Source organism: Phyllostomus discolor, chromosome 8, assembly GCF_004126475.2.
Source record: "Phyllostomus discolor isolate MPI-MPIP mPhyDis1 chromosome 8, mPhyDis1.pri.v3, whole genome shotgun sequence".
Taxonomy (NCBI): Eukaryota; Metazoa; Chordata; class Mammalia; order Chiroptera; family Phyllostomidae; genus Phyllostomus; species Phyllostomus discolor.
Window position 1 is genome coordinate 39317927 of NC_040910.2, and position 21045 is coordinate 39338971.

At 48.8% G+C, this 21045-nt stretch overlaps 1 protein-coding gene across 1 annotated transcript in view; it reads left to right on the top strand.

Annotated features, from left to right (window-relative positions):
• Positions 1–1533: 1533 nt before the first annotated feature.
• Positions 1534–21045, top strand: part of ATCAY (ATCAY kinesin light chain interacting caytaxin) — a 32251-nt gene continuing 12739 nt past the window's right edge. The window contains exons 1-6 of the mRNA XM_028519283.2: positions 1534–2378; positions 4771–4889; positions 17681–17739; positions 18124–18345; positions 19673–19858; positions 20196–20298. Coding sequence (XP_028375084.1) covers positions 4813–4889; positions 17681–17739; positions 18124–18345; positions 19673–19858; positions 20196–20298 — 647 coding nt within the window. The 5' untranslated portion in view covers positions 1534–2378; positions 4771–4812. The remainder of the gene's footprint in view (positions 2379–4770; positions 4890–17680; positions 17740–18123; positions 18346–19672; positions 19859–20195; positions 20299–21045) is intronic.

Genomic DNA, 21045 nt, shown 5'->3' on the forward strand with positions numbered 1-21045 from the left:
CATTGAAGTGAACAAGACTCATTTCCCTTGAAATTTATAGTCTAATAAGTGGCAGGGGAGGTCAGCGAGTAAACAAAGAAACAAGTAAGTCATTTCAAATAGTGGGAAGTGCTGTGAAAAAATCATTGTGTTTCCCAATAAGTCCATGTAAACCCATGTGAATAGCAGCACTAGTCACAATACCCAAAAAAGTAGAAACAGCCCAAGTGTCCAATCACTGGTGAGTGGATAAACACAACGTGGTCCATCCACACACTGGAATATTACTCAGTCATGAAAAGGAGTGAAACTCTGAAATATGTTATATGTGGATGAAACTTGAAAATGTCATGCTCAGTGAGAGGAGCCAGACACAAAAGGCCACACAGTGTGTGAGTCCATTCATGTGAAACGCCCAGTACAGCCAAATCCACAGAGACAGGGCATGGGTTTTTGGGTGCCAGGGGCTGAGGAAAGGGATTGAGGGAGAGCGTCATGGGGATGGGATTTCCATTTAGGCTGATAAAAAAAGTTCTGAAACCACATAATGGGGATGGTTGCACAACAGTGGGGACGTACTTAACACCACTGAACTGTATCCTTGCAAATGGTTAAAATGGCAAATTTTGTATTATGAGTATCGTGCCACAATTTTAAAACATATACTTAAAATATCAAACTGAGCAATGGGATGGAGGGTGATGGAGTGAGAGGCAAGTGGGTGATAAGGAGAGGCCTCTCTGAGGAGATTTCTTTTGAGCTAACACCTGAATAAAGCGAACATTTGTGGGAAGAGCGTTCCTGGCAGAAGGCACAACACGTGCAAGGCACCTGTGCTGGGAATAAACTTGATGTGTCCACAGAAGAGGCAAAACCCACCACAGTGATGAAGGGGCTGGAGAAAAGAATAAGCACCAGTTCCTACTTAGGGCCATGTATTAGTTCCCTGGGGCTTTCATAGCAAAGTACCACACACTAGGGGGCTCAAAACCATGGAGATGTACTCTCTCACAGTTTTGGAGACCAGAAGTCCAAGGCGCTGGCAGGGCTGGCTTCTCCTGGAGGCTGGGAGGCAGAATCCACTCCAGGCCTCTCTCCCAGTTTCTGACTGGCAATTCTTGGCGTGTAGCTGCATCATCCTGATCTCTACCTCCACCGGCACAGGTCACGCTCCTCTCACATCTTCCTCCCTTCTCTTCTCTTGTAGACACTTACCTTGGGATTTACGGCTCATCCTAAATCCAGGATGATCTCATCTGGAGATCCTTAACTTAATTCCATCTCAAAGACTCTTTTTACAAATAAGCCCACATTCAGGGGTTAGGACATGGTGGTATCTTTTTCTGGGGGGTGGGGGGCACGCAGGACACTACTCAATCTGCTACAGGTCTAAAAATAAAAACAGTAAGCAAGAAACGTACAGAGCCTTTCTCATGCTCCTGCTCCAAGTGAAGCGTTCTCAGTGCTTATCTCCTTCACTGCGGGAACACAAGAAACACGTTCCCATTTCACAGATGAAGAAACTGAAGCTGAGCCACGACTCAAACTATTTCTGGTCTGATTTCAGAGGCTTCACTGTTAACTCTGTACCATTCTACCATCCTCCCGGAGTCCTCCAGGGCAGGCTCATCGCAGTGCACAACGGCAAGGAGTGCCTTTCCCTCGGAGGCTCTGAGCAAGTGCGCCCGCGGAGATTCTCCCCAGCATCCATCCTGGTCCTGGGCACACGGCCTCGCCCACAGGGAGCGGCCGGCTGAGGGACCGGTGAAACGGGGTCCTGAGGATATCGTTTCCTCCCTCCTTCCCTCTTAACCGAAGAAATGAGGCCATCGCCACCATTTATTTATTTATTTGTTCCTTGTTTTGTTTTTTTAAATCTGTGATGCGCCATCAGAAAATCATTTCCGCTTCTGCCTCTGGTAAGGCGCTTGGAAAAGCTCCCTCCCAGCCAATGGAGACGCCCGGATTCTGGCAGGGGGCTGTGCTTTTTGGTCAGCCCTGCCCCCACCGACCCACCCCGCACACAAAAGCAGCGTAATTAACCATCTTAAGGAAGCCGAGCCTCTGACAGCTGCGAGCTGGAGAGAGGAAAATACCTTAGAGGCACAGGCTGCGACGATGACAGGGGACGCAGCTGCCGCGGAGCGAGGGGGAGCCGACAGCTAGCTGCAGACCGCTCCCCACCCTTAGACAAAAGCGCCCCTCTGCGCCGGCCACGCTGCTCTGGGTGACCTTGCTTGGATGCAGAGTCCACCCCTGCGTGCATCTTCTTCTGTTACTCTGAAGGCCCGGGGACCCGCTCGGAACACCAGGGATGCCGGGCAGCAGGCGCGCGGGGCTGGCCTTTGTCTGCGCCTAATCAGGAGAGGCCGCGGAGGTAACCAGCACTCACCGCGGAGGTGAGTCCCCCTTCCCTTTTCCTTCACCCTGCCCAGGAAGGGTGCCCCAGGCAGCTGCCGCTGCAGACCCCCTCCCGGCTGATGGGGCTGGTGGCAGCAGAGAACCCCAGTCCTGTGACTCTTTGGGTGGGAACCCATCCATTTTTGCGTTCGCTGGCATCCACACCTACAGTTCCCCTTCCGTGCCCACCGCTTGCCTGGAAGCAGAGAACCGCACAATTTTCGGGACATGTTCGGAGATTAGGCAGATAAAACCCTAAACCCTTCTCTGGGACGCTTCCTAAGAGACCAAAATGTCCAGGTTCCACCTCCGTGCCTTTCCTATTTATAACAGCGGGAGCGATCCGGAAAAAGGGTTTGAGAGATGTGTACATAAAGGCTTGCCTTTGGGTTGGGAGGAAGGGAGATGATGGTTGAAGAGATTCCTCCTTCTCTATCTGAACTTGAATGTGATGTGCTCATAATTCAGCATCTCAGTGCAAAGGAACACTTCTCAGCAGTCCCCTCCTTTGCCTTAGCTGCCATTCTCAAATGTAAAGTCAGATGGGAGAATGGGAGTGGACGGGCCCTCGGGGAGCCTATCCACACCCACATTTAGAGGATCTTGGGGTGACATGTGTGGCTCCAGGGTTTAGGCTGTAGATTGTGTGGGGGGCAGTCCTTCCTGGGGGCTGAGTTCACACCCAACTCAGGATAAGGAAAATGGACACAAAAGACCACTCCCTTTAGGTAGGAAACGAATTTTCATTGACGTGAACTTCCACTTGCTGTAAGGTTCTGGGTGGTGGCGGTTGCCTGCACTGTCAGAAAGGGATTTTTTTTTTTTTTTTTGGCGTATTGCGTCTCACTGTCCCTCCTCCATGAATGAATGACGACATTGAGGACAGTGAAAAGAAGCAACTGAGAAACTCTCGCAGCACTAGGGAAGGGGTTCTAATCCTAGCCATCCGCTCCCTCCCTGCCTGGCCTCCTCACCTGTGTCTGCTCCTTCTGGGTCCTCCCTCTCTGAGCCAGGGTCCCAAATGCAGACCCATCCTCTCCAGAGCCTGTGGCCAGTGCGGGCAGGGTTTGGCTGTCACACCCAAACTGTTGGCCATGCAGCAGCTCCACAGAGGGACAGCTGGTATCAGGGAAGGTGAAGGGCTGGCTGGAGGCAGGGACCTTAGATGCTGGCGGGTGAGGATAACACCACAGGACCTGTGTGGAGGACGGCAGGATGGGGTGTAATGACACAGTAGGCCTTCTATAAGGACAGTCAAACCCATGCCTGAAGTCCTTTCACAAAGCTGCGATTAAAATGGAGTTTGTCAATCTCAGACATACAGACATCTGGGACCATGTCATGACACCCTGGGCACTGTGGAATGCTGAGAATTTTCCCTGGCTCCCACCCTTTTACTTCCAGGAGAACCCCCCTCCCATTGTGACAACTAGAATGCCTCCAAACATGGACTCTCAGTGTCCCCTGGGGACAGGGGACGGGGCGTGCAGGTTTGCCCCCAGTGGAGAGCCACTGGGTTAAAACCACAGAACCTGTGGTGTCAGTTGAGTCATAAAATTCTGCAATGTTATACCCGAAAGGTATCACAGAGATTATTTCTAGAACAACTCTTTCATTTACAGATGGGGAAACTGAGACCTGGAGGGATGAATGGCCTGAGAGTCTGCCCTGTGCCAGGGTATACCTAAACTTAATCTCACTCAGCAGCTGACTCTGCCCCCAGACAGCCCAGTGCTTAAGCCATCATCTAGAGTGCTGTGTCCACCTCACCCCTGCCCCCAGCCAGCTTCTAGGACAATAAAAACAAAACTGACATTTTGTGGTTGGTAATAATTATGATCCTGACTTCCAACTCCAGACACTTTTCACAGTGCCTCCATTAATCCTCAGGTCAGCAAGTTGTTAGGACTTGCTTCTTTGAGGTGTGGGGGGGATGAGGTAAAGGTGCAGAGCAAGTGGCCAGGAGCAGACAGAGGTGGGGTGGGACTGACCGGGTCAATCCCAGCAAGGAAGCTTAAGTATATCAGTCATCGACACTTTAGTATAAATGAGTTTAATAGCTTTATGGCTTCCCAGTTGAAGCCCAAGATAATGGAGGGATGGTGAGCCCTGGGGAAGGTGTATTTCAGAACTTTAGTGGGGAGGGGTTATAGCTGGACAGATCCTCAGTTTCTCATGTGAGTTCACACTCCAGACCCACATGGGTGTTCTTAGTTCTCTATGCCTTTTTTCTCACCTGTGAAATGGGAAGACTTATAGAGTTGGGCAATGATTCAATAAAACAATGGCTGCAAAAGCTTTTTGCAGATGGATCTGAGATGCTGCACATGGGCAAGAGGTTGTTATTATGATGATTGTTCAGTAAAACCACCATCCCTTGCTCTCCTTCAGAAATCATCCTTGCTTCAAGGCTGGTGCCTGTTCCCAGATCCCATGGGAACAACAGAAGCCACACTCCGGATGGAACACGTGGATGTGAAAGATGAATGGCAGGATGAAGATCTTCCCAGGTACAGCTCCCCAGGTCTCCGAGTAAGCCATGGAGGGAGTGGGCGTGGCAATTCTCCAAGGTGGGGACCAGGAGACACTGCCAGTTGAACAGCCCAAGCCCATAATAAATATTCACTGCATTAAGATTGATTTCTACCTCACCCCTACACTCCCCTAAAACTCTCATTTCCACACTATTTTAAGAATTCTAAACATTCTTGTAAACTCATCTCATGGACCATTACAATAGTCTTACCTGGATTCCCACAAATCCAGCTGACTGTATTTTTACCTGCAGCAGCCAGAGGGACTGTGTCATACCCTGCTTAAACCCCTGGGGCAAATGCCTATACCACAGAGAACCCGGGTTCAACCTCCACCTGTTTCTTTGAGCTTTCATCACTCTCTGTCTGCTTCATGCCCTTCCAACTCTTGTAGCTTCCTTCCCCATGCCCAGCTGCCTCTGACTTTCAGACTTTTCACTGCCTGTTCCCTCTGCCTGGAACACTTTCCCTCAACAATCCATGCCTCCCTCACCTCCTTCAGGTCTCTGCCCAGAGGGCACCTGCTCAGAGAGGGCCTCCTGGCCTCTTTATCACCCCTCCCCCAGTTCCTGAATAATGACACCCAAAGACATCTACATCCTCACCACTGGAACCTGAGAATGTTCCCTTAATGGTGAAGGGTGCTTTGCACATGTAATTAATTTAAGGACCTTTTTAAAAAAATCATCACTCAAAGATATGTTTTTATTGATTTTAGAGAGAGAGGATAGGGGAGAGAGCGAGACATTGCTCTCACATACACACCCCAACCAGGGGTTGAACCTGCAACCTAGATATGTGCCCTGACCAGAAATCAAACCTGCAAGCTTTCAGTGCATGGGATGATGCTCCAACCAACTGAGCCATCCAGCCAGGCTAAAGATCTGATTAAAGATCTTAAAATGAGGAGATGATCCTGAATTATTCAGGTGGGTCCTCAGTGTTATCACAGGGGGCCTTATAAGAGGGAGACAGAAGAAGCCTTTACTACAGAAGTAGGAGCTATGGTGATGGAAGTAACAGACCACAGTCATGGGAGAAAGGGGTTGTAAGCCAAGGGATCCAAGCACCTCTGGAAATTGGAAAAAGCAGGAAACAGATTATCCCCTGGAGCCTCCAAAAGAAACCAGCCCTGCTCACACCTTGCTTTCAGCCTAGTGAAACTGATTTTAGACTTACTTCTGGCCTCTGGGATCATAAGAGAATACATTTGTGGTGGGTTGAGCCACTAAGTTTGTGATCATTTGTTACAGCAGCCATAGGAGACTCATACTGTCTACTTAGCTAATATATTCATATTTTAAGATTTTATTTATTTATTTTTAGACAGAGCAGAAGGGAGGGGGAAGAAGAGGGAGAGAATCATCCTTGTGCGGTTGCCTCTTTTTTTTTTTTAAAGATTTTATTTATTTATTTTTATAGAGGGAAGGGAGGGAGAGAGAGAGAGAGAGGGAGAGAAACATCAATGTGTGATTGCTGGGGATTATGGCCTGCAACCCAGGAATGTACCCTGGCTGGGAATCGAACCTGGGACACTTTGGTTCCCAGCCCGCGCTCAATCCACTGAGCTATGCCAGCCAGGGCGTGTGGTTGCCTCTTGCACAACCCCGCCAGGGACCTGCCCCGAAACCCAGGCATGTGCCCTGACTGGGGATGGAACTGGTGACCCTTTGCTTCACAGGCCAGCCCTCAATCCACTGAGCCACACCAGGCAGAGCACAAATATTTTTATATTTATCTTGTTTAAAGTCTATTTTCCCCCAAAGGGAACCCCACAAGAGTGAGGGCCTTTGGTTTGACCATGCTTCATACCAGTGTGAGGACAGAGCCTGGCATACATTTGGTGCTCAACAGACAGGGTGAATGAATGACAGGCACTGGAAGGAATAAAAACTTAAGTAGGAAGAAAGCCCTGAGCACCCACTGCTGATATGAGTGAGCCACCGGGTCTCTCTCTCCCTCTTCTCCTCCAGTGAGGCGTTGCTTGCTTGCATAAGAGAGAATATCTTCAGAACAGGCTCTCCTAATTTATTGGCTGCATACAACCACTCATCTCCTTCCTCCTTTAATGCAAGGACGTTGCCCCCAGGAGATGATGCCCAAGAGTTACTTATATAACCATCTGGGAAGGAATAGCCAGAGAGGCTGAACATGTTCACCCTGGAAAAGAGACTTTGAAGAGGACCTCCTCCTCCAGAAATCCCAGCTGCTGAGAGCACTGAGGGCAGAAACTAGGTTGATAAACAACAGGCATGAAAGGGACGCAGGTCTGAGAGCAGCATAGAATATGTGGACTCAAATAATCCAGTGCATGCTTTATACGACCAGTGCTGTTCTAAAGCTAAATGGGCTGGTGGGAGGGGTCCCACGCTTCCCCTCAACTGCATCCAAGTAGAAGCTGCTGGTGGAGAGCGTCAACCCCATTTGGATTTGAACTTGGCCCTCTACCGAAGCTAGTCGTTTTCAGTCACGCTTTGCACACGTGTGTGTGCTTCTTTATAGCAAGAGGTGCTGATTCTCAGTAGAGCTGAGAAGCTCTTGTTCTGCCCAGCGCCATCATCTTCCAGGAATACAAGTATTTTGGGAAAGTGATGGCTGTTGCGTTGGAGCCAACCTCCCACCCTTCTACCTTTAGGATGTTCTTTCCTCTCCACATTCCCCCCATAAGTCTTTCTCTTCAACTCTGTAAGACAGGAAGTGCTAATGCCTGGCTAAGGGGTCTCCAGACACCCAGACTTGCAGTTTGGGCAAATAAAGGATCATTTTCTAGCAAGGAAGTCCTGGTAGTTAAAGATGCTCTAAAATGGACAAGAACTGGCTTTGAGTGCAGTCACTTGCTCCTGGTGTTGGGGGCGGGGAGTGGTTCTGTTTCCTCCCATGTGAAAGGCAGAACCTGAGGGGGTGATTTTGGTAGGTTCCTTCCAGCAGCGAATGCCCAGAGTTTCAAGGGGTCTTTGGGCAGTATTAGCCTTCCTGGCCTCCAATGAGCCCAAAGCAGTCTGGGTCTGGACTTTGAGAACCTTCTGATTCAAACCCCAAGAGGCTTGGTTGGCCACCTTGGGCAACTTTTTGAGCATCTTTGTGCCTCAGTTTTCTTTTCTGTAGAATAGGAGCAATCAGCCCTGGCTCATGAAGTTGTGAGAACTCAATGAGGCACATGAGACTGTCTAAATGATGGAGGCTGCCCAAAGTCATTGTCATTCTCAGTGTTGTTCCTTGTATCTTGTTCACTGCAGTTTCTTTATCTGTGTGCACGCCCCCCCCCCCAGTATTTTAAAAGGTAGCCCCACTCTCAAGCATCTGGAGACAAAAATGGGGCTGGCTGCAGCTGCAAATGTGAATTCCAAGTGAGTTTACCCCAGCTGCACAGGATCCCCCTCCCTTTTTAGTAGCTCAGTGTTTGCAAGATAGTGGCCTTGCTGTGCAGACCCTGGTTGTGCGTGTGCCTTTGCCAAGGCTTCTGTCTTCCTCATTCCGGAAGAAACGAGTGCAGCTCCTTGACGCTGCGTCCAGCTGCATCTCAACATAAGCACCTCTGTCTGGTGCCAGACAACCCACAATTCTATTCCCTTTCAGCTCAGCGAGCCCTTCCCAGGGGCATCTTCAAGCTTCTCAGTGGGTGTCAGAGCACTTGCCTTGTGTCCACAGCCCCCTCCTGCCACCATTATCTCGCAGTCTCTTCCTTCACTTCCTGCCCTTCTGTAGATCCCTATGAGGCCAAAGCTGAGGGCAGCCTGGGAGAAAACTGTCTGTTTTCTCCATTAATTCATTCTAATGATCTGCACTGACTGTATACCAGGTCCTGGGCAAGATGCTGGGGACATATGGAGAACAAGACAGCCGCCCTCATGGGGTGCTCCCAGTCTGGGGCAGAGACAGTCTGTCCCCTTTAACCTTACAAGCCAGCGTGAAATTGCAGGTGGGTTCTTAGTACTTGGAGAATTCCTGGGTGAGGTCTGACCAGGCAGAGGCTGAGCATTCCAAGCTGAGAGAGCAACCATGCAGGGGGAGGGACTGAAGGAAGATTGAGTGGAGAAACTGAGAACCAGGGTAGAAAAGGGCTTGACCAGTGTCTCATAGCGAAGGAGACGCAGGTGCAAGATTAGATGTCTGACTGGAGCATCAGCCAAGTGGCTCTGGATTTTGTTTGCTTGTTTGTTCATAAGTTTTTTTCTACTGTAGTCTCAAACTTAACAGAATATCTACAAGCAGGAAGCAGCACTCTAGGCACAGGGAACAGAATGTGCAAAGGCACTGGGGCAAAGAAGAGTTTGGCATGGCAGGGAGTGCAATAGGAGAGCCCGACCACATCATCGGTGCGAGGCTGGAGGGTTCACAGATGCCACATCCTAGGGATGCCCAGGGGAGAGATTTCAATTTCATACCAAGAGGGTGCATTAGATTCTGAGAGCTGCCACAGAAAAGCACCACAAATTAGGTGGCTTAATATATAAGCCACATATATATACAACAGAAATATATTCTTTTATACTTCTGGAGGCTAGAAGTCCAAAATAATGGTGCCTGCTGGCCAAAGCCTTGAAGAGGAGGATCTTTCCTGCCTCTTCTGGCTTCTGGTGCCTGCTGGCAATCCTTGGCATCCTTTGGCTTGTGGACATACCACTTTGACTTCTGCCTCTGTCTTCACATGGCCTTCTCTTCTGAGTGTCTGTGTCCAAATTTTCTTGTCCTTCTAAGTACACCACTCATTGGATTCAGGGCCCTCATAATTCAGTATGAGCTCAACTTAAGTACATCTGCAAAGGCTCTATTTCCACATTCCCAGGCGATGGCAGTTAGTCATGGAATTATCTTCCTGCGAGGACACGGTTCAACCCACTACAGAAGGATAAAGCCATATTGTATGCCTTGCATATGAAGGGGAGCCCCACCCTTTCCATTGGATGCCCATTGCTGAGAGTTAGCTCCTCAGAGAGCCGTGGGGACCCACCTCAAGTTCATGGCAAGGCTTTAGCTCTGCGTAATTTGAGGTTGTCCTGGGACTTGGGGAAATAACAAGGTCTCACCTGGTCTTGAAAGTCACAGCCCTGTGGACCGGCAAGGTGGGCAGGCATTTGCTCTGCCTTTGTCAGGAAGCTGTGGGCTTTCCTCCAAGGAGCCTGGAGTCCTGCTGAGTCGGCGTCTCCAGTTCTCCAGCATCATCTGGAATATTGATTGAATATCCACTGCATTCTGGGGGCTGTGCCAGGTACCTCAGGCTCTAGACCTCCTCCCATGCCCGCAGCCCTTGGCCCCGCCTCCCTCCCCACCCACATCCTATATCCAGTACCCTCCCCCATTTCTCCCTCTGCTCCTGGCTCCCTGGTCTGCTTTCTGATCTGTTCCTAGGACTCATCAAGTTTATTTGGCCTCAGGGTCTTTGTGCCTGCTGTGCCTTCCACCTGGAATGCCCTTCCCTCAGTCTTCCTATGATGCCAATCACTTGCTTTTAAGTCTCCACTCAAAAGTCACCTCCTCAAAGAGGCCTTCCCTGACCGCCCTGTAATTGCACCCTGCCCCCTTCTTCCTTCATCTTGCTTATTTTCTTTTTCGAAAATATCACCTGCTTTGTTCATCTACTTGTTTACTTGATTATCATCTTCCTTCCTTCTTGTGTCAATCAGGGCTCCTTAACAAAAAATAGAACCAGTTGGTTTTCATTATATATTACATATATTTGCATTATTGTATTTATCATTACATATATTATTAATTAATATATACTATTATTGTGTTTATTTGTATTATTCATACAGTTATACAAATAAGCATGTATATTTTATTTATAATATAGATATATTATATTTTCATATATAAATTTGTATATATGATTGTGTATATTTTGTGTGTACATACATATATTCCAAAGAATTGTCTTACTCATTTGTAAGGGCTGTCAAGCCTAAAATCTGTAGGGCAGGCTGGAAACTCAGGCCAGATTCAATGTTGCAGCCCTGAGACACAATTCTTTTTTCATCGGGAAAACCTTCAGGCCTTTCAGTTGTGTGAGGTCCACCAGATTGTCAAGGACAGTCTCTTATTTAACGTCCATAAATTTTAGGTTTGGACCAAATCTACCCCATACCTTCCCAGTGACACCTGGGCTAGTATTTGATCAGATAACTAGGTACTAGAGCCCGGCCACGTTGCCAGAAATCTGCCCACAACCCCCTCCAAACTGTGTGCTACTATCTGCCTCATTCAGCCCTGTACGTTTTCTGGCACCCAGACATCTAATATGTTTGTCAAATGAATGAAATCTACGTACCACCTCTATTTCCATTTTACCGATGAGGAAAACTGAGGCTCAGAGAGGGAAGGCGCCACCTAGACACAGCGCTGCACAGCTGCAGAGCGGATGTTTGCTCCCAGACTCTCAGACATTCTCGCTTTGTACTCAGCTCCTTGGTTTCCCAGTCTGTGCTGCTGAGCAGTTGAACACTTTCCCCACCTGCAGCCCGCTAGATTGGCAGCCAAGTAGGATCTTCATGAACCATCCAGGGTTGGGAGGCTGAATCACATCCTGATGAGAACCAAAGACAGTGCTGGCTGCCCAACAGTGCAGGTTTCCTCTGGCAGAAGGAGTTGGTGGCAGAATAGGACACCCAGCTCCCCTAGTGAGAGGTGCTCCTCAGGCCAAAGGGTTTCTTCCCTGTTGTCCACACTGGGGTTGGTGCACATGTGTTGACTGGGCACAAGGGGGCAGTAGAGGGCAATAATTGAATCTACTCTGCCAACTTGTCCATTTCAATACTGGAGCAGTCCTCTAACCCAGCCTCAGTTTCCTCTTCTGTGAAATGGGCTTCTGTCTGCCTCATAGGGCTGATGTGAGGGGCAAATGACATCGTGCCATGGACATTCCAACCTGGCACACAGCGATGCCCTGTCCATGGGATAAACTACGATTCTAACAGATTCTAGAATAGGAATTGCAGCCTCCGGTATTGAAGGGCACCAGGCAGGCAGCATAGATGAGAGAAGGAGCTGGAAGAATATTCCAACACCCACGTGAAGAACAGTGGTGGACAGTCAGCTCCCGGTGGTGGTTACCACACGTGAAGGGCAGATATGACTCAAGAAAAGACAGAGAGCTAGAATTTTTGTGTCAGATCTCCAATTTAATAGCAAATTTGAAGTTCTAAATGCTGTGTGGGCAGGACAGAATGAGGAGTGGTGCATCAGCCGTCACTCTGCAATTTGGGGTAACCTGCACACAGGCGGTGTGTTTCCTGGACCTTGGACCTATTCAGGAGTCCCCAGCCCTGCCCTCCCCTGGTTGAGAGCAGGTGTGGCCACTACAGAGAAGAGGGACAGAGCAGCGTGTATGTAAAATGGGCATGTGAGTTCACTCTTCAGCCCCCTGTGCCTCTTTAAAATCTTCTCCTGACTTTATTAGACACTTGCCTTTATAAAAAACAATCGAGGTGAAATTCACATAAAATTAACCATTTCAAATGCACAACTCAGTGGCATTTGGTACATTCACATGTTGTGCAATCATCACTTCTATCTAGTTCCAAAACATCTCCATCACTCCAAAAAGGAGCCCTGTCCCCCCTAGCAGTCACTCCCCCACTCTTCCCCAGCTCCTAGCAACCATTAACCCACTTTCTGTCTGTGGGTCTGCCTGTTCTGCACATTCCACATACATGGAATCACATACTAGGTGGCCTCTTGTGTCTGGCTTCTTTAAGTTCACATAATGTTTTCAAGGTTCGTCCATGTTGTAGCTTAAGTCAGTGTTTCGCTTCTTTTCACAACTGCATGTTATCCCAGCACGTGGCTGGGCCACACTTTGTTTACCCAATTATCAATCGATGGATATCTGGGTTGTTTCCACTTTCTGCCTCTTGTGAATCTTGGTACTGTGGACATTTGAGCATGAGTTTTTGTGTGGATGTATGTTTTCATTTCCTCGGGGCCTCTGCTCTAGCTGGACCTCCTTGAGAGCAGGGCAACATCTGAGTCAGCCTTTACCTCCAAGACCCATCAAAGCCCCTGGGAGGGAGTAGTTGCCCAAAGAACACTTGGCGCGTAGTGAATAGGAAAAGGTGGGAAGGAGGAAAAGGAAGAAACATGGATACGTTCCACTCTGCCAAGGGTACCAGCTCTTCCCCTCTGAGGAACAGGGGCAAGGGAATGAAGAGTTTTTTAAAAGGAAGGAGAAAGAATCCTACCATCCTTCCCAGTCTAACCAGTGCCCTTTCAGCTGAACCGGCGCTGATGAGTGGCGGAAGTGAATTCACACTGGAGTGCTTCCCTGAGTCAGCATGCCCACAGCTGGAGCCCTGGGCAGCCCCGGGCACTCTGCAAACCCTCCTGCCTAGAACTGAATATTTCCCCAGGGAGCAGAGGACCTGGAGCGCATGGGTCAAGCTCAGGCAGTGGGAGCTGTTGCTTCAAATAACAGTCTGGTCATTACCAGAGAGACAGGTCTTATTCTGCAGATTTGTGCCCAACAAAGCATTAAAGTGGCACAAATGCATAGTTGGCAGCATTTTAAATTTTTTATTTATTAATCCTCACCCAAGAGGACATGCTTATTGATTTTAGAGACAGAGAAACATTGATATGAGAGCAAAACACAGACCGCTGCCTCCAACTAAACACCCCAGCCAGGGATTGAACCTGCAACCCTTTGGTGTACGGGGCAACCATGAGTCACCCAGCCAGGCGGCAGCACTTTTTTTTTATATATAGAGAGAACCCTAAAGATTCCACCAGAACAAAAACTGCTAGAACTGATTAATAAATTCAGTAAAATAGCAGGATACAAAATAAATGTCCAGAAATTGGTTGTGTTTTTACATACAAATAATGAATGATCAGAAAAGGAAATTAACAAAACAACCCCATTTACAATTACAGCAAAAAATACTTGGGAATACATTTAACCAAAGAGGTAAAAGCCCTGTTTTCAGAAAATTATAAGACACTGAAGAAAGAAATTAAAGAAAATACAAATAAATAGAAGCACACACCGTGCTTGTGAACAGGAAGAATTAACATTAAAATGTCTGTACTACTCAAAAACAATCTATACATTCAACTCAAGTCCTATCAAAATACCAATGACATATTTCACAGAACTAGAATAGATGATCCAAAAATTCTTACAGAATGACAAAATACCCTGACTAGCCACAGCAATCTTGAAAAAGAAGAACAACATTGTAGGAGTCATGCTACCTGATATCAAACTATACTACAAGGCCACAGTAATCAAAACAGCATGGTACTAGCATATAAAACACACACGAGAACATGAATAAAGAGGCCAGAAATAAACCCATGCCTATATGGTCAATTAGTAATATTTTAATATGAAGGCAAGAACATACAATGAAGTAAAGATAGTCTATTCAATAAATAATTTTGGGGCCCTGGCTGGTTTGGCTCAGTGGATTGAGCACCAAGGTGTGAACCAAAAGGTTGCCAGTTCGATTCCTGATCAGGGCACATGCCTTCGTTGCAGTCAGGGTCCCCACTTCGGTTGTGCAAGAGGCAACCAATCATTGTTTCTCTTGCACATCAGTGTTTTTCTCCCTGTCTTTCTTCCTCCTTTCCCCTCTCTCTAAAAATAAATAAATAGAATATCTTTTTAAAAAGATTTTATTTATTTATTTTTAGAGAGGGAAGGGAGGGAGAGAGAGAGAGAGAGAGAAACATCAATGTGCAGTTGCTGGGGGTTATGGCCTGCAACCCAGGAATGTACCCTGGCTGGGAATCGAACCTGGGACACTTTGGTTCCGAGCCCGAGCTCAATCCACTGAGCTATGCCAGCCAGGGCTCAATAAATAGAATATTTTAAAATAAATAATATTGGGAAAATTAGGTAGATACATGCAAAAAAAAAGAAAAGAAACTAGACCACCTTCTTCTATACCATATATAAGAGTAAACTCAAAATGGATTACAGAGTTAAATGCAAGACTCAAAACCATAAAAATCCTGAAAGAAAACATAGGCAGTAAAAGCTCGCACATTTCTTTTTTTTCTTTCATTTCAACATTTCTCATAGTAATATCTTTTCTGACATATCGCCTCAGGCAAGGGAAACAAAAGAAAAATAAACATATGGGATTATATCAAACTAAAAATTTTTTGCACAGCAAAAGAAACCATCAACAAAACAAAAGACAATCCATTGAATGGGAGAACATATTTGCCAATGATACATCTGATAAGGGGTTAATATCCACAATTTATAAAGAACTCATACAACTCAACACCAAATAAAAATCTAATTTAAAAATGGGCAAGGGACATGAATAGACACTTCTCCAAAAAGGACATACAGATGGCTAATAGACATATGAAAAGATGCTCGATATCACTAATCATCAGAGAAATGCAAGTTAAAACCACAGTGAGATATCGCCTCACACCTGTCAGAATGGCCGTCATCAGTAGAACAACAAACAAGTGTTAGTGAGGACATGGAGAAAAGGAAACCCTTGTGGACTGTTGGTGGGGATGCGGAATGGTGCAGCCATTGAGGAAAACGAACAGTATGGAGGGTCCTCAAAAAATTAAAAATGGAACTGCTTTATGACCCCGCGAATCCGCATCTGGGATGTATCCGAAGAAACCCAAAACACTAATTCAAAAGAATATATGCACCCCTGTGTTCATTGCAGCATTTTAAAAAAGATTTTATTTATTTATTTTTAGAGAGGGAAGGGAGGGAGATAGAGAGAGAGAGAGAAACATCAATGTGCGGTTGCTGGGGGTCATGGCCTGCAACCCAATGCAAATGACATTGCAGCATTTTTTACAATAGCCGGCTGTGAACACAACCAAGACGCCATCAACAGATGAGTGGATCAGAAGTAATGGTTCATATACGGCATGTACAATGGAATATTAGTTGGCCATAAAAAATGAAATCTTACCATTTGCAGCAGCATGGATGGACCTAGAGGGTATTATGCTAAGTGAAATGAGCCAGCCAGAGGAAGACAAATACCATATGATCTCAGTTAGATGTGGGATCTAAAGAACAACATATACAAATAAAACTGAAACTGACACATAGATACAGAGAACAGACTGACGGTTACCAGAGGGGAAGAGGGTAGGGGAACTGGAGGAAAGGTGAAGGGAGTGAGAAGTACAGACAGGTATTTATAAAACAGGCACGGGGATGTAAAGCACAGCATAGGAAATATAGTCAGTAATATTACAATAACTCTCTGTGGGGTACTGGAAATATCAGGGGAGTGCTTTGTAAGGTGTGATTGTCTCACCACCATGCGGAGCACCTGAAACTCGTGCACAGTGATATTGAATGTAACTACACTTGAAAAAATACTTTCAAGAAGTTTTTTTTTAAAGTAATGATTTTTAAGGATTTTATTTATTTATTTTTTGAGAGGGAAGGGAGGGAGAAAGAGAGAGAGAGAAACATCAATGTACGGTTGCTGGGGGCCATGGCCTGAAACCCAGGCATGTGCCCTGACTAGGAATTGAACCTGCGATGCTTTGGTTCACAGCCCACGTTCAATCCACTGACCTACGCCAGCCAGGGCCTTCAAGAAGTTTCATATGTACAGAATATTGCTGCACGAATATTACAGAAAGTTTCCATATACCCTGCACCCGGTTTCTCCTATGATCAATATTTTAAATTAGACTGGCACCCATGTTATAGTTAATGGACCAATATCGGTACATTATTAATGACTTAAGTCCACAGTTTATTCAGATTTCTACAGCCTCTTTTTCCTGACACCATTCAGCCCCAGGACCCCCCTCAGGGCCCCACATGCCATTTAGTCCTCACGTCCCCATAGGCTCATCCGAGCTAGAGGTTACTCACACTTTCCTTGTTTTTGGTCATTTTGACAGTTTTGAGGAGGACTGCTCAGGGATTTTGTAGAATATTTCTAAACTGGGAGTTTGGTGTTTTTCTCATGGTTAGACCAGGGGGGCGGGCTCTGGAGGAAAACGCCACAGCGAAGGGCTTCTCATCCCCTCGAGTCCAGGGTCGTGTGTCACCGTGACTTACCACCATTGACATCAACCTTTATCCCCCGGCGGAGCGCGCTGGTCAGGCTTCCACACTGTCAGGTCACTCTCCCCCGTCTCACACTGTCCTCTTGGGAAGGAAGCCACTCCGTCCAGCCCGCATGAAAGAGCATGGAGTTATTTTCCATCTCCTGAGGGCAGAGAATCTACACACATTATTTGGAATTCTTCCATGCAAAAAAGTTGTCTCTTCTCCCCTATATTTATTGCTTCAATTATTTATGTATATCCATATAATCTCACGGATATTTTATTTTACATTTCAACTTACAATCCAATACTCCATGATTTTTTTGTTGTCGCTGCCCAAACTGCCCCAGTGTCGGCCATGGGGACCTCTTTCGGTCTACTCCTGTGTCCGCTGGGTAACTTCTGGCTGCGTTTACCAGCAACAATGCACCAGAGACCGAACCCTGCAGAGCCGCCTCATAAACCATGCGGCTTACATCTCAGAGTATGTGAGACTGTGTGACGGGATGAGACCCTCCCTCTCTCTCAGCTTCGGCTTTCCCCATCACACAAAAAAATAAAGACAACAGACAGTGGGTTCTCGGCAGGGAGCCTCTGGCACGGGGGTGGCATGGTTTTCTGTGCTGAGGCACAGACGTATTTTGTCTCAACAATTCCCAGAACTAAGCGAGTTTTGTTGTTTTTGTTTTTGTTGTTGTGTCTGAACTCCACGCTCCAATGGCTGAATTTTTGGTGCCTGGTAATGTCCCCTCCTGGCTGGTCTGCAGGCCGTTACGGGAAGAGACGGGGATGGACTCACTTGGCAGTCCAGCGGAAGACACGTCCTGTGAGTTTCAACGCCTGCAGAAATGGGGGCGCTCTTTCCGGGTCTCGGCGGGCCCCAGACTGCAGAAACCCCAGGGGCCGTGACTCCTGGGGAGAATGTCAGGGAAGAGGGTTGGGTTGTTCTGCTCTGAGGCCCACAAGGAGAGCAGCTGTACTGGGTGACAGACACGTGGCACCATCATGAAGTCAGCACAGCAGTGTTGCTGTGTGTCCTTGAGCTGGTTGCTTAGCCTCCCTGGGCCTCCAGTTTCTCTACTAAATATAGGTAGTGGGCCTACCACACAATGGGGTACAGCCCCCACCAGGTCAGGAAGTGGAGAGGAGGAAAAAGAAAGAAGAAGCACCTGTTTTGTTTTGTCGTTTCCATTTTCCTGTTTCTCTGAAGCCCCTCCCAACACGTTGAACTTCAACGGAGCCCACCGTAAGCGGAAGACACTGGTCGCTCCAGAGATCAACATTTCCCTGGATCAGAGCGAGGGCTCCCTGCTGTCGGATGACTTTTTGGACACACCTGATGACCTGGACATCAATGTGGATGACATCGAGACCCCCGATGAGACCGACTCACTGGAGTTCCTGGGGAATGGCAATGAGCTGGAGTGGGAAGGTGAGCTCGAGGGTTGCCCATGGCACCCGAGTGGCCCCAGGTTGCACTCAGCACCCCCTGCAGCTTCCCAGGCCAGCCTCCTAGAGCAGCCCCTCCATCCCCACAGGCTCAGGTGGGGCGGGTATCCTGACCCAGGGCTCACGAAACAGCCCCAGGAGGGTGCGCTGGCCACTGCATATCACGTATTATTCTCAAGGGTGACCAATATCAAAAGGAAATGCCTCCAACTGATTCCACAAGTGTTTATGGAGCATTTACTCGGGAGCAGGTCTCAGCTGAGACGGGATGCGGAGGGAATGTGGCAGGAACAGACGGTGGTGCCCATCTGCACACATAGGGGTCGGAGACAGACACTAGATAATAAATGTGCACGAGGCCACTGCAGCTGGTCAGTGCCATGAGAAGACTGGGTGAGGTGATGGCATGGGGGGGAGGGGCCGTCTTCCCGGGGGGTTGATTCTGCCCCCTAGAGAGCCCTTGGCAACGTCTGGTTTCATCTACGGTTGTCATGACTTGGGGTGGAGGCTACAAGTGCTGCTCAACACCCTGCAGTGCCCAGGGCAGCCCCCCACAGAGAGTGACCCAGCCCCAAATGTCAAAAACACTCACTCAGGGTGACACACGTTGAGCTGGGGTCACTGGGAGCCGGGGCTCCTTTTGAAAGGTGGCTCAGGTTTCACTGAGTAGATATTAATTGATCTGACAAGTCGAGACAAGAGCACAGTTCAGGCGAGAAAGACTGTGGTCCTGGTAGCCACGGGGATGGGGATCGGGGATCGAAGCAGAGCCACAGGCCTGAGGGGCGGGGGTGGGGGTGAGGATGGAAGAGAAAGGGAAGAGGGAGTCAATGGTGATGCCTGCATTTGGGGGCCTGAGCAGCTGGGAATGTGCCTGAGCCATTTCCTGAAGCAGGAAGCCTGCAGGATGAAGGCTGGGAAAGAGGTGGGTATTCTCAGAGTGTCTGAGAGCCCGAGGAGGACAGATGCACACAGAGGAGAAACTATGTGCAAAGTCACACAGCAAGTCGTTTACAGAGATGAGCTCTACCCAGGCTGACTGCCTGGCATCCACCCTGAGCATTTTCCTGGATTCCACAGCTTGAAAAAAAATCACGCGGGAGTGACTTTTTGTCTCCCAGGTCCCCTATTTCCCCAACAGCCTCAGGCTGACGCTGTCGGTGAGTGGAGCATAGGACAAGTGTTTTGCCTGTGGCCTGGGGAGCGGTGTGGGCTCTGCGGCCACAGGCAGCGAAGGCAGCTGGGAGAGCCTGGGACGAGAGACATCTGACTCAGGTGTCCTTTCCACTCACCCCCTGGCCCGCTTCCAGATGACACCCCCGTGGCTGCTGCCAAGAACATGCCTGGGGACAGCGCGGACCTGTTTGGGGATGGCTCGGCTGAGGATGGCGGTGCTGCCAACGGGCGCCTGTGGCGGACGGTGATCATCGGAGAACAAGAGCACCGGATCGACCTGCACATGATCCGGCCCTACATGAGGGTGGTGACCCACGGAGGTGAGACCGCGCCCCAGGGCCCCCTCTTGGCTGCAGCTGGGCCACTGGAGCCCCACGGTCAGCAGCCCTCTCTGAACCCCAGGCTCTTCATGAGCCGCCCCTGATGTTAAGCCTGATGCACCTCTTCCTGTGAGTGGCCCGCCTGTCTCTGGGTGGGCAAGGGTGGAATTTGCATGGGGACTCGGCATGGACTCCAGGTGCATGCCAGGGTGCTGATGAGGGTGGCTGGCATTCCCTACCAAAGGCAGAGCCAGGTCAGGGGCACGGGGCAACTGGAAGCTCAGAGAGGGCTCTGCCCACCTCTGCCTGGGGCCACTCACTGGCTGCATCTCCCCAGGGTACTATGGCGAAGGCCTCAATGCCATCATCGTGTTTGCGGCCTGCTTCCTCCCAGACAGCAGCTCCCCCGACTACCACTACATCATGGAGCACCTCTTCCTGTGAGTGGCCTGCCTACTCCGTGCCGGGTGCCGACGTTTCCGAGAGTCCCAGAGTGGGCTGGACCAGCCTGCGAGAACCATGTTGGGAGGGGCTGTGCCTGGCACCAGCGAGGGGCTGGGCCACCAGCAGGCCTGGATCTGAGTCCCCTGCTCACCCACTGGGCCTCATTGGTGCAGTTGTCATCGTCACTGTCATGTATTGAGTGTTTCTATGTGGCAGCCACGAAGCTAAGTCTGTGTATGTGATAATGCATTGCACCCTCACCACAGCCCTGTGGGGTAAGGCCCTCCCCTCCTCGGGGGGCAGAGTCTGAGGCGCAGAGAGTAAGTCCCTTGCTCAAGGACACAGGCACCGTTTTATTATGACAGAGAAAGATAATACATATGAAGCACCTGGCAGATGACAGTAAGAGCTCAGTAAACCGTGATTACTCATTATCGTTACTATGACGATTTCCTTCTTACACAGTGGGGCTTGGGCACTAGGTGGACCAGAGGACGAGGAGGTGCCTGTGGGAGGTTGAAATGGGAAGTGGCCTGAGATACAGGCAAACCCAGTCTCCCCAGTTACAGATGGGAAAGTAGAGGCTGAGAGAAGAAAGGATCTTTCTGAAATTGCTCAGGGAGAGATAGAGCTGGGATGAACCTCGGGTCCCAAAATCCAGTGCAGTGGACCGTCTGCTGTGGGTGCCTGTTCCCCAGCTATATCTGGGGCTATTGAGGTCCACCCCCAGAATTAGTGGAGAT